The 14,272-nt window shown below is 36.9% G+C and overlaps 1 protein-coding gene across 5 annotated transcripts in view; it reads left to right on the top strand.

Annotated features, from left to right (window-relative positions):
• The window catches only part of LOC133535262 (death-inducer obliterator 1-like), a 44,406-nt gene that overhangs the window by 23,626 nt on the left and 6,508 nt on the right, over window positions 1–14,272 (top strand). For 4 of the 5 annotated variants that reach the window (XM_061874930.1, XM_061874928.1, XM_061874927.1 and 1 more), the window contains 7 exons: window positions 36–152; window positions 2,022–2,177; window positions 4,390–4,543; window positions 7,554–8,043; window positions 8,220–8,367; window positions 8,462–8,551; window positions 8,627–8,822. In XM_061874930.1, the coding sequence (XP_061730914.1) occupies window positions 36–152; window positions 2,022–2,177; window positions 4,390–4,543; window positions 7,554–8,043; window positions 8,220–8,367; window positions 8,462–8,551; window positions 8,627–8,822 (1,351 nt within the window). The remainder of the gene's footprint in view (window positions 1–35; window positions 153–2,021; window positions 2,178–4,389; window positions 4,544–7,553; window positions 8,044–8,219; window positions 8,368–8,461; window positions 8,552–8,626; window positions 8,823–14,272) is intronic. The other variant, XM_061874929.1, reaches the window with a different exon arrangement.

The following is a 14,272-nucleotide window of genomic DNA, read 5'->3' as shown; positions in this document are numbered from 1 at the left end:
GCTTTTTGGCTGTTAAATAAGCGTGTTCGCGTCAGGGCCTGTTCTACAAGGTCATCGGCGGTGAGGTGACACCCTTCCGACTAGTGAGGCTGAGTGCTGAAGAAATGGTTTCTAAAGAGATGTCGGAGTGGAAGAAGCCAGAGACTCCTCAGGTAAATGTTTTGTATTTGAAACTACGAAGACACAACAGTCTTAAAAGGAAACCTATGATGTCTTTTTTGGCCTAAGTAAAAGTTGTTCCAATGTTGAATACTGGTGTTCATTTTAAAGCGTCACATCTTAGGGTTCGTGCATTATGGCGTGAGCTTGCATACAGTTTTGAATTATTCTTTTTGCAACTGGCATCCGTTAAAATGTCAATTTATGAAAAATGTAATAAATTTAGTACAAAGTATTATTTTCATACAGTCTTAGTATGTGCACAGTAACATCAACTTGGAACATGCAATGACATAAATGCTGGTAAAACGCAGCTTTTTTCATAAATGCGGCTCTGAATCGATCAGCGAGTGTGCAAGTGTCCCTTATGTTGTGACCAGGTGAATCTATGTATGGTAATGTTTATTTCCGACACGTGTTCAGTTCAGTTCAGTTTCAGTTTATTTCCAACATGCATACAATACAATGTAATACATCACACAATTCCAGTTGTTTCATTACAGCAGGTCCTAAAAGGAGTAGGAAGAAGCAGAGCCCCTTTTCAAACCATAGCAATTTTATCCAATTTCTTTGTACTCTGTAACAGAACAGTGAACAAATAAATAACATACCATAATAAGCAAACAAATACTAAATACATAAATAATCTTTGTCTCAATAAAAAAAAGTGTTCAAGTTGTTGATAATTCTTGTTCTGTGTACTTTTTAAACACTTGTAGTTTGAACAGTCTCTTAAACTTCTTGTTCTGTGTACTTTTTGAACACTTTTAGTTTGAACAGTCTTTAAACTGAATCATATTGGTGCTTTGATTTCTTTGGTTAATCCATTCCATGATTTAATTCCACTTTCATCTGTATGCTAAAGGTTTTAAGTGTTTTACGAACATACACATGTTTTAAATTAGATTTTTCTCTAAGGTTATAGTTCTCCTCTTTTGAGAACAATTGTGGGGCGGCATAGCTCGGTTGGTAGAGTGGCCGTGCCAGTAACTTGAGGGTTACTGCCATCCTAGTCACTGCCGTTGTGTCCTTGGGCAAGACACTTTATCTACCTGCTCCCAGTGCCACCCACACTGGTTTAAATGTAACTTAGATATTGGGTTTCACTATGTAAAGCGCTTTGAATCACTAGAGAAAAGCGCTATATAAATATAATTCACTTCTCTTCACTTGTACATTCTCGGCTAGCAGGTTATAGTTTGCTTCATACATAATTTTAGCTGTTTGCATATGCACCAAATCGTTGAATTTCAATAATTGTGATATAACAAATAAAGGGTTGTTATGTTCTCTATATCCAACATTATGCATTATTCTAAATGATTTTTTTTTGTCACAATGTTAATGAATGAAGCGCACATTTACAGTTGTTTCCCCATATTTCTACACAGTAACTCAGATAAGGTAACACCAGCGAGCAGTAAAGAATATGATTTGCATGTGTTCACATTAACACAGACGTGCAAAATTTTGTAACATAAACGCTGGTAAAAGCAGCTTTTGCGGCTCTGAATCGATAAGCGAGTGTGCATCTTCTGTTTTGACCTTGTGAATCTAGGTAATATTTGTTTTAAACCGTGTCTGAAAAAACAAAAATACTAGTGACGACTTTAAGATATACATTTAAACAATATACATTTTCAAAAGATAAACTATGATACTTTTGAAGAGGACGTAGAGTGGTTTCATCTGCAATCTGGGAATAGCTCCAGACGGACTCAAAAAAGGGGTTCCAAAATTCACTGTGGAGTAAAATATACACCAGAGCAAATTCAAAATATATTATCTGGACGACAAAGAAGGGTCTTAGATGTTGATTGAAATGATCATCGTTCCAATTTAAAGGAAAAATGCCTCAACAGGTGCAATCGTTGGCTTCAAGGGGCCATTCGGGTCATTCCAAACAAGGCAATAGGTATGACTCCCACAGCATGGACGTGGAGGATGCCCCACCATCATCAGATGCGGATGTATGTATCTCTGCTGCAACCTCATCTGCTCGCATGGCTTCTGCTGTAGTAAGTGGTGGCGCTCTCCTACTGCCACTTGTCACTTTCTTCTTCCACCTGCACAAAATGACACTAGTGATGTGTGGATCAATACTGAAATAACGAAACCGCCGATACCAGGTCTTTATGTTCTAATATCTATTCTCAAATCAAAATATACTTTTCAGCAGTGCCCAAACTTTCCCCCACTAAAGGTCGCATGCTGAAAAGTATGCAGGACCATAAATATATATTTTTTTTTTATTTAAACATTATTTTATAATCAAATATTGTTTGCTTTGTATTATTGGTGTCCAGGTATATTATTATTAACTATTAAAACATTTAAGTTTTTTCCTCATCACATTTTAATTTTTTTGCTCTTTTTTTCTTACATTTTTACTGTGGTTCTCTTTCCTATGTAAGAACAGAATAAAAATATTGATACTACGATTGTGTAACTGGATAATCTAGTGTGTCAAAAATTCTGCCTTTACGAAAATATTAATATTCAGTTACACATTTGTTTTATTATGATGTTTGTATTTTTTTTAATTCATTCATAAGGTAGTATTTTCTTTTTTAATCAAAGAAAAATGTGTTAATATTTTATGTATACTTTATTTCTATTTTTAGAGCTTATAATATTTTACTTCAGGTGTCTAAACTTTTTCTACTAAGGGCACCATACTGAAATGTCAAGTATGCGGGGACAATTTGACCCATTTTTTATTCCCCCCAAAAAATCGAAAAACCGATATTACCGATATTTAACTTTGTTTTATAGGTGATGAAGTATATTATTATAATTAGTTTATAAATTTCAGCTTTTACTCATTACTATCCAATTATTCACACTTTCTTTATCTTACATTTTTACTGTTTTTTTAATCGATAAGAGTACTTTTTTGGGGGGGGGGTATTTATTTAGTTTATATTTTATTTTCATTAATCAGTCCAACTAAAATAATACAATTCCAAAACCTTACCCGGCCCAGCAACATTTAGAATAGTAATCAACAGAGCAATTGAGAGGACATACAAACATGACACAAAACAATCCAAAAGTAGTCAAACAAAAATTAATACTAACAACAGTATCAATATAAGAATTCCAACATAGCAATGATTAAAAATCCCTCACTTACATTATCATCACAGCCATTTATAAAAAAATAAAATAAAAACATTTAAAAAATGAACAATATTGTCACAGTGGCTTACACTTGCATCACAGCTTATAAGCTTGACAATATTTTCCAAAAAGATAAAATAAGTCATATTTAAATAATGGATCCCATATTCCAATATATGACTCATTACTATTTAAATCAAATGCAGTTTTATTCTATTAATATCATCTCCATAGACATAGACCTCCTTTTTATTGTCATTCAAATTTGAACTTTACAGTACAGATAAGAACAAAATTTCCTTGCATTAGCTCATGGTAGTGCAGGATAATAAAAGCAATAAGGTGCATATATATCTGCTTATGAGTTGGACTATCAACATCTATCCATTTTTTTAATATTACCCTTTTTGTTATGATGCATATTGAAAGAAATGTATTTTTACTCTTTGATGACACGTTACTAGATCACCAATAATACAAGTTTGCGGTGTCATTGGGATGTTTATATTTAGGAATGTGATTGCTTTTGTTGTTTTCAACCACAGCTCTTTTGTTCTCTGACAGTCCCACAATAAATGAACAAAAGTTCCCTCAGATGCCCGGCACTTCATACATACATAGCAAGATATCGACTGCACCAATTTTATACAGCTAACAAGATGTACAATACCGTCTATTCAAGATCTTGAATTGACTCAGCTTATTTTTAATGCTCCTGAAGGACCCTTTGGCATTTTTCCAAATATCATTCCGTCTCTTTCTTTTAAAATGTTTAAGTTGACCACCCATTTGCATTTCTTGTTTGATGTTCATTTTTTATGATGTGGTTTTTGAAAATTCACAACTTTTAAAATTTTAGTGACACGTTTGGTATATTTGCACAAAGTATCCATATTGGACCGGTATCGCCGATACCACCCTGAAATTTACCTGGTATTGGATCGGAAAGAAAATCAGTGATATCGCACATCAATAGTTAACACAGTAGCCTGGGTAGATTGGTTCCCTTCTCTTTTCTTATTAAAAAGCACAAAACCTACTTAACACCACAAGCAAGTTGTTATCATTCATTTAGGATTTCATAACAACCTTTTATTGTACCCTTAGGACCAAGATGAGCCAGGCCTCACTTCATCCGCAACTCAGCCGTCTGCCGTTGAGGGGAACAGTAGTATGCCGGATATTTTCAGCAACATGCTCAAAGACACAACGTCAGAACACAGGACTCATCTGTTTGACCTCAACTGTAAAATCTGCACAGGTAAATAAAGGACTGTCAATATTTATTGGGTGGCATGGCTCAGATGGTAGAGCGACTGTCCAGAAACTTCAGTTTCTGGTACGAGTCCGCCTTCATCAGTCTACCGACCCCAGGGCAATTGTAGCTTGCCACCACGTCTGAATGTGAAGTGATTAATTTATGCATGTGTAAGTCTCACTGTAAAGTGTCTGGAAAAGCGCTATATATATATATATTTTTTTTTTTTTATAATCATTATTATATTATTTGTTGATATAGTGTGTTTTTCTGAATGTTTTGCACGTTGAGTAACTTTCACTAAAGTGACACAAACTAGTTGCTTATTGTTAAAATTCAGTTAACGAGTTCAGTGGTAAATGGGTTATTCTTGTCTAGCGCCTTTCTACTTTCAAGGCACTCAGAGCGCTTTGACACTATTTAATATTATTATTTAGATTACATGCATTGAAACTTGTGTAACTTGGACTTTAATGAGTATAGTGAAACTAGAAATCGACCGATAGGGTTTTTTCAGTCGTGACATAATTTTTAATCCGGCGCTAATGTTGTGAATAATGTAGCACCAGACAACAACAGGGGCTTTCACAAATACATTTATTACATGTGTTTAGTGCTGCGGGTCATACAAGCATCAAAATTTGCATTTTAAAATATGGGGAACCTCTTGGGAAATTCGATTACAAAAATATGGAATTTCTCTATACACAATAACTCGCCACCTACTTAATTTTATATAATCATTTTATAATTGTAAAGTTTCCCCATGAGGAACACTATTATATTAGGCACATTTAAATAAAACCAGTTCTGGGCTCCTTCACGTAGCTCAGTGTTTCCTAACAGGCCAGGGACCATTTGGGGCCGTGAGCTCTACCTCAAGGGTTTGCCAAAATGTACCCGTTTCTCAGCAGTGGTCCGTGTGGGGATCAGCGGTACTCAGTTGTAATACACTATTCCACCACTTGTGGCAGAAATGACAATCTTAAACAGAAGAATTCTGGAGAGAGTTTCTTGAGCACCAAAAATATGACTAAATCGTATGGTGGTGAGACCTTTTTTTTCTGCACCATGACTTGGAAAGGTGGTTTGGATTGGGTCCCATAAGTAAAAGGTTGCTTGTTGAAATTTAACTTGTTCCGTCGTCTTGCCGGCCAAATTGAAGATACCAGCAGCCTGCATTTGGCCCACAGGCCGGGGTTTGGACACACCTAATATCTATACATCTATCCTATCCTATCCTATCCACCAATCTCTGTAGATGTAGATGTATCTAAAGTTAGTTATTTATGAGCTTGTTTTATTGCAATATATTTGGTTAATACTTATTCCAATCGCGATGACGTAAGCTGAAAGTTGTTATTAAATAAATAATTATTGTTGTGCTTAAACATGCTCTCATATCATTTGACAAAGTTGTTAACTGTAAGTAGGTGACATACAATTATTTAATATGATTACAATTAAGATTTCTTATTTAGTGGTAATATTTGAGTGGGCACCGGTCCACTCTGTAGTAAAAAACAAGTTGAGCCCCGAGGTGAAAAAGGTTAAGAACCCCTGACAAAGTTTAAAGGCGAGACATTTTTCAAGCTGGCAGGCACCTATTTTATAATATATTTACACAGAGTTTGGATTTTTGGCAGAGATATCTTTTTTTGTAAGGTCCATCTGTCCAGAACAGGGGTCGGCAACCCAAAATTTCAAAAGAGCCATATTTGACCAAAAATACAAAAAAAATCTGTCTGGAGCCTCAAAAAACGAAAAGCCGTATATGTTATAATGTGTGTTATAATGAAGGCAACACATGACGTAAGTAGTGTCTGTCTTAGCCAACTATCAAAATGACTGTGTCGCAGGCTGACACAAATCTTTGCTGACAGAAATGTTGAAATATGATATTTATTCTACCCATTTTTACAACATTGGAAAACATTAGTAAAACAGAGGGTGAGATAACGTTTAGATATTAATGGCTTACAATGGCCAATGGTCCAAGGTAAAGAAAATGGCGGGCTGTCTTCCAATGGATTTATAAAAATCTATGAAAGCTGAAATGCAGGCAAAAATTACATATAAAATTAGAAATGCAAATATAAATTAAATAGACAGAAGACATAGGAAACTAAATGAACTCAAATATACATAGAAGTGAGGCATAATGATGCAATATGTACATAAAACTATCCTAAATTGCATGTTAGCATTGATTAGCTTGCAGTCATGCACTGACTACACATGCCTGATTAGCACTCCACAGAAGTCAATAACATCAACAAAGCTCACAATTGTGCATTCACACACAGCATAAATAGTTTGGTGGACAAAATGAGACAAAGAAAGAGTGGCGTAAAACAACAAAGTTGTTCATGTAAACAAGCTCCGGTGAGTTCAAGGACTGCCAAAATTAGTCGGACAAAACGGCACTCGCCAAATACTCTCATCAGAAAAGCATGTTGAATATAAATAGTGGGATTGTCCTCCTAGAGAAACCCTATTAAAACAAAAATATATTTTTTCCCCATCTTTTTCTATTTTCATACATTTCTGAAAAGTTCCAGGGAGCCACTAAGGAGGCGCCAAAGAGCTCTAGAGCCGCGGGTTGCAGACCCCTAGTCTAGAATCACAGAAAAGCTCCTTTAATGAGCTACGTCCGCAGCTCCGAGCGCTGCGGACGTAGGCTTGATTTTTGCAGTTGCAAAAACAAACAAGATTGAACCGGTAAGACGCTGGGAAAGGACAAAAACTAGAATTCCTGCCATAAATTGAAGAAAAGTGTGCCTCAGTGGAAAGAAAGGGCAACTTTTCTCATGCATGGCTTCATTTACTTCATTTAGTATTTATTCTCCATAACACTAAATGCTGGTATCATGTGTATATAGTGAATCTGCTGATGTAGTACGGATAAAAAGAGGCCGATACTGACCAAATTCCAGCACTGATAATCTGTCGATTTTTAAATGAAACAAATATTAGTATGACTAGCTCACATTTTTCTTAAATTGTCATTCAGGTCAGAAAACGGAGGAAGAGCTTGCGTCAAAGAAAACGAAACCCACAAAGAAGCCTGACCCACCCAGACAAGAGTTGGTCCAAAATGTCGGCCCGCCGCAAGTCCCCTCAATCTACCAGCAGCACATCCCTCCACCCTACCAGTCTGGCATAGAAGCAGCACTACCAGATTCACAGCAGCAACTCTACCAAGAGATTCCCATCAGTCTGGCCCCACCTGTACAGATCCCCCCAGTCATCAACCCCACTGTGTCATCCGTCACCAACGCGCGCCGAGACCCGCGCATGGCCAGACATGCCTCAGGCGTTACCGTCACCTACACTGCTCCGGAAAAACCCATAAACAACATGATGGAGGCACTACCAGCTGCGATAGCTGTTCCCATGGAGGTTGTAGCCAAGGCAGTGCTTCCTATGCCCCCTGCTCCACTTCCACCACCCCCACCCCCACCACCACCCTCAGTGGCTTTGTCCAAACCATCGAAAACAAGGTATTTAGTAATACTTTCACTTTTTGATGCACTTTCGTGGATACATAGTTAACTATTAGTTTGAAAATATTTATACCATTAAATTACTTATTAATTGATGATTAAGTGTTTTTTTTTCAAAAAAAAATAACCCCAACAAAAATAACCAATCTTTAAAATGTTTTTGCTTTTTGCAGTACCTCTGATCCACCTCTTGAGGGAGAGACGGCAATCTTCCTCCATGGCCAAGAGAAGATATGGAAAGGGTTTATTAATATGCAGTCTGTGGCCAAGTTTGTAACCAAAGCTTTCCTGGTTTCAGGCTCATTTGAGTATCTAAAAGAGGTATAAAAAAAAAAAAAAAGTTATTCTATACTAATTGTATTCCTTATATTTTCCATATATTCAGATTCTATGACCAATTTGCAATGTTGTGCAGGATTTGCCAGACACCATCCATGTGGGAGGACGGATCTCTCCAAGTACAGTGTGGGACTACGTTGGGAAGCTTAAAACCTCATTGTCCAAGGTTAGTTTATACAAAGATTTATTTAGATACATTTAAATACAAATAAATAATTACATTGGCTTGCTCTGTTCACAGGAGCTCTGTCTGATCCGTTTCCATCCAGCCACAGAGGAAGAGGAAGTAGCCTATGTGTCTCTCTTCTCGTACTTCAGCAGCAGGAAAAGATTTGGTGTGGTAGCTAATAGCAACCGGCGCATCAAAGATCTTTATCTCATCCCATTGAGCTCCAAAGACCCATTACCCTCCAAACTCTTACCGTTTGATGGACCAGGTAAGCTTATAGACTTAAGAGTAGTCATTGTTACGTGTGGTCGATTGTAATGGAAGATCATGAATGTTGATTCATGTGTTTGTACCGTAGGGGGCACTCTGACCATATAATATCGAAAGGGCTGTGTGCTTTGCATCACATTTTTTTCCCCAAAATATGTTAAGGATTTTCTGATCAGGGTTTTATGCTGCCGATACCGATCATCTGGGAGTGAGATCGGCTACCAATAGCCATTACATGTATCAGCTGAAAATATTTTCATTTATTAATGGTAAGTGCTATTGACAGTTTAACAATATCAACATAATATTTAGACTAGTTCCTTATCTTGTATTCCATGCACTTTAATGGTACAACATAACTAACTAACTATTTAAATCCTTTGGGTTTGCCCACCATTCATTGAGTTTGTAAACATTACAAGAACCAACAAAATAATTGACAATAAAAAATACTATCTGATTACTCTTGTATCGATTATTTACTGATTTTACCTCTGGTATCTACACCACCAATTTATGAATTGATCCTTGCTCCTCTTTTTACATGTTATGTGACTGACAATGCTGACAGTGTTTTTTATAATATCTTCTCTCGAGACTCTTATTAATAATACTTGCTAATTTCATGTTAACCCCTGCTTACTTTCTGCTGCAACATGGGTACATAAACACTTCTTGAAGTTTACTAAGCACTTCCTGGTGTTTTTTTTTTTAAAGACAGCTTAGCGATTAGCTTAGCTATTAGCATGCCTACTTCTAGCTTGTAACATGTTTTGCCTCGTTCTTCAATAGAAGCGGGAATCTTTTGGCACCTCACGATTCGATTACGATTCAGGAGCTACGATTTGATTAAAACTTGATTAGAAATGCATCTTTGATTCATGTATATTGATGCAGTTTTACATTTCTTTTAGTGTCACTAAATTAGCATTTATCCCTTGCAACTTAAAAAAAAAAAAACAATTCATTTGGAATAAGAAACAGTTATTTTAACACCCACATTTATTAAATTCATGAAAATGTGGGCAAAACTGGACCAGAAGTGCCCGAAAGTAAAGAAGCTGGTCGGATCTCTCAGTGAGGTGGCTCGCTGCAGTCAGTCAAATTTTATAACTATCTGCATTACTTTATTTAGAATAAATAAATGGATTATTGTTCAATAATCAATTCTGTAATCGTCCATATCTGAATTGCGATGCATCTAAAAATCGATTGTTTCCCCCACCTCTATTGTTCAGTGATGATTATTTTTGGCAATGATACTTAACAATATACTAGAAAATGCAGTTTATTTGCCGTAGCGGACTGATAATTATAAATTAGTGGGAGCAGCTCCACACGGTGTATGGCAGCACATAATTAGCTGCTGGCCGATTGTCATCCGCGAGAAGAAAAATAAATAGTGTCAGACGGGATCAATTTTTGACAATCGGTGATGGCCGACCACATACTTTTCCACAAAAATTGTCCGATACCAGCACATCCCTCAATATATCACTTAAGAAAAACAATCCTTGTACTTACTATAGCTGCCAACTCTTACGTTTTTTGCGGAAGACAACGTAAATTGCACTTGTCTTCAAAAATCCTGACTCGATTAAAAATCTCCCAGATTGTTATTTTTGTGAAGATATAAAACACTAAAATCAATCAAATTATAGAAATAATACATTTTGCATGAAGGTAGATAAAATATGTTAATAAAGACATTAGGGGTGTAACGGTACACAAAAATTTTGGTTTGGTACGTACGTCAGTTTAGAGGTCACGGTTCGGCTCATTTTCGGTACAGTAAGAAAACAACAAAATATAAATGTTTTGGTTATTTACCAAATTTGTAAACAATGGCTTTATCCTTTTAACATTGGGAACACCATAATAATTCTGACCACGTAAATCTATATTAAACTGCCTCAATTTGTTGCTTTGATTAAATAAATGACAAAACCTTTCTTCTACTTATAAAAAGTGCAACATTAAAGAATTTCAAGTCAATTTATCATGCTTAATTTATTACAGCATTTGGGAAGCCTGTAGTTGACTTTTATTATGTAAATGTTATATTTTTGTCAACATGTGATAGCAGGGACCCTGACATTCAAAACTAGGCTGCTACATTACTAATGTTGCTGAAAAAATAGTACAATAGAAATAGGAGAGACTATTCATCCCTGAACACCATGGAGTTCAAGTGAAATAACAGACAGACAGGGCTTTGCTGCCCCTAACACACACACACACACAGAAAAATGAGCTAACGTTACGCTAAAAGCTAATTAGCCTTCACCTCAAGCCAGAAAGAACTGTGAGCGAGCTGAGCTGCAGTTTAAGTTTCTAGAAGGTCAACGGGCTCATAGTGATGTTAGTAGTAGTTGTAACTGGGAGGTGTTTTATATAATTTGGGGAGAGTACGCAGTCCGCTGTTCACCTGCTAAACACATATCTGCTCGACGCTATAGCATTCACTACATGCGCTCTGAATACGCACTGCTGATTGGCTGTTACATCGCTCTGAATACGCAAAGCTGATTGGCTGTTACATCGCTCTGAATACGCAAAGCTGATTGGCTTTGTATGGAACCAATCAGATGGTTGTGTGGGCGGGACAATGAGGCAGAGACAGAGACAGAGGCAGAAAGCAGAGCAGCTTGTGAAGACTATTGCTTCCGAACTTGTTCGGTACACCCCCTTACCGTACCGAACCGAAACCCCTGTACCGATACGGTTCAATACAAATACACGTACCGTTACACCCCTAAAAGACATGTAAGTTTTACATTATATGTACAAAATAGAAATACTACAAATAATGATTATGTACCGATCTATTGGGTGATTTTCATTTCTAGGTATGGGTTTACTATTGCCGAGTAATGCCTTTTAAAGGCAATCACAAAAGTCAATCCCCTGGTTGAGGAGCTAGCAGCTAATTGCATATGTCCATACACAGAGTGAAGATACTCCCCAAAAAGATAATAATCACCTCTATTGCAGCAAAAAAATATCCCAAGTAGGATTATCAATTAATAGGACGGGGCTACAAACAAGATAAGGCATGCTAGCTAGCTAGCTAAGTTAGCTTGAAAAAACGGAAGAAATAAGTGTATAGTAAAATTTAAGAAGAGTATTTGGAATAGGGATACATTCTGGGCCCATTACTATTCTCCATCTTCCTAGATGATGTTGTGGAACATTGTGAGAACACCATATTTTTGCATGCAAACGACTCTACCATCTTTGCACCTACAACAACATTAAATGGACTAGAGGTGGCTGCATCGCTAAACAAAGACCAAGGACAACATCCGAAAGTGGGCAGATAACTGGAAGGTCACTTTCGAGCCCAACAAGTGCAAGGCTATAATCCTGTCCAAGAAGAAGAATCCTTCCCAGGCAGATCTCTTGTAGTGGCCCGTGACACCAGATCGAGGTTCTAGGACTTTGTATTGACACCAAATGCCTCGACAGGTGCTCTCTCCAATCCTATTACAATATGGAATAGCCTTCTTCCTGTAGTTGTTGGAGACATTACTTCAAGCAATATTCATGCCTTTAAAAGGGAACATTATCACAATTTCAAAAGGGTTGAAAGCAATAAAAATCAGTTCCCAGTGGCTTGTTTTATTTTTCGAAGTTTTTTTCAAAAATGTTCACCTCCCGGAATATCCCTAAAAAAAGCTTTAAAGTTCTTGATTTTCGCTATTTGCTATGCGACTGTCCATTTCCCTGTGACGTGATACAGGGCTGCCAATACAAACAACATGGCGGTTACCACAGCAAGATATAGCGACATTAGCTCGGATTCAGACTCGGATATCATCGGCTTAAGCGATTCAACAGATTACGCATGTATTGAAACAGATGGTCGGAGTATGGAGGCAGATAGCGAAAACGAAATTGAAGAAGAAATTAAAGCTATTGAGCGAATAGCTATTGACGCTATTCAGTCATAGCATGGATGTACCTAATGAAGTGGCCCATAGCATGGCTGCCTTATTAGCATCGCCGGTAAAATGTGCGGACCAAACGATCAGGACTTTTGCATCTTGTGACACTGGAGCAACTTAAATCCGTCGATTGGTAAGTGTTTGTTTCGCATTAAATGTGGGTATCTAGTTTCAAATGTACATACAGCTAGCGTAAATAGCATGTTAGCATCGATTAGCGTAGCATGTTAGCATCGATTAGCTGGCAGTCATGCCGTGACCAAATATGTCTGATTAGCACATAAGTCAACAACATCAACAAAACTCACCTTTGTGATTTCGTTGACGTAATCGTTGCAAATGCATCTGCAGTTTATCCATACATCTCTGTGCCATGTCTGTCTAAGCATCGCCGGTAAAATGTGGAGACACTGGCACATTCAATGGGGGTCTGCCGGCAGATTTCTTGCCAGTGGTGCAACTTGAATCCCTCCCTGTTAGTGTTGTTACACCCTCCGACAACACACTGACGAGGCATGATGTCTCCAAGGTTCCAAAAAATAGTCGAAAAAACGGAAAATAACAGAGCTGAGACCCGGTGTTTGTAATGTGAAAATGAAAATGGCGGGTGTGTTACCTCGGTGACGTCACCGCTAAAAGACCAATAAACAGAAAGGCGTTTAATTTACCAAAATTCACCCATCTAGAGTTCGGAAATCTGTTAAAAAAATACATGGTCTTTTTTCTGCAACATCAAGGTATATATTGACGCTTGCATAGGTTTGCTGATAATGTTCCCCTTTAAGAAGAAGCTGAACAAACGCCTCCTCAGTTTGTGACTGTAATCCCTTAAAGCTCAAGGACTTTAATCATCACACATTGAGTATATATATACCTCTGAGTAGATGCAGATCTGAGATAGGTTTTTTTGCTGTATTTTCTTACACCTGTATCAGGAAAAGTGTGATTAAATAAAATTGTCTTTTTGTTGTATTTTCTTACACCTGTATCAGGAAAAGCGTGATTAAATAAAATTGTCTTATTGCAGAAAGTAAGCCGATATTACAACAACTGTTGGTGTGTCAGCCTTGTCACAGTACATGACACATAAGAGGAGGGAAGATCGATCCATAAATTGTTGGTGTCGAGTAAGAGTAATATCATTATGTGATCTTTACTAGAGTCATGAGGTCCATATTTTCATTTCTGTTTTTGTTCATGTTTGCATAATTAGACACAGGAGTTCTTTGAGGTCAAGTATATTTATGTGTAATGGATAGTATTTTTTTAAAATTAATTTAGTTATTGTGCACCATTGAATTTGTGTGGCTCAAACAATTGTATCTAATAAAAATAGATTAGAGAACTATTTATATAATGTGCTGATTTTGTTTAACTGTCAATAGCAATCACAACTAATAAACAAAACACACCGTTTATAGAAACCCAGTTTCCATTTGTGTTGGGAAATTGTGTTAGATGTAAATATAAACGGAATACATCCATCCATCCATTTTTTTAC

The sequence above is a fragment of the Nerophis ophidion genome, linkage group LG16 (genome assembly GCF_033978795.1).
Source record: "Nerophis ophidion isolate RoL-2023_Sa linkage group LG16, RoL_Noph_v1.0, whole genome shotgun sequence".
Classification (NCBI taxonomy): domain Eukaryota; kingdom Metazoa; phylum Chordata; class Actinopteri; order Syngnathiformes; family Syngnathidae; genus Nerophis; species Nerophis ophidion.
Note: the sequence above shows the minus strand (reverse complement) of the source record. Positions and strands in the feature narration are given on the sequence as shown.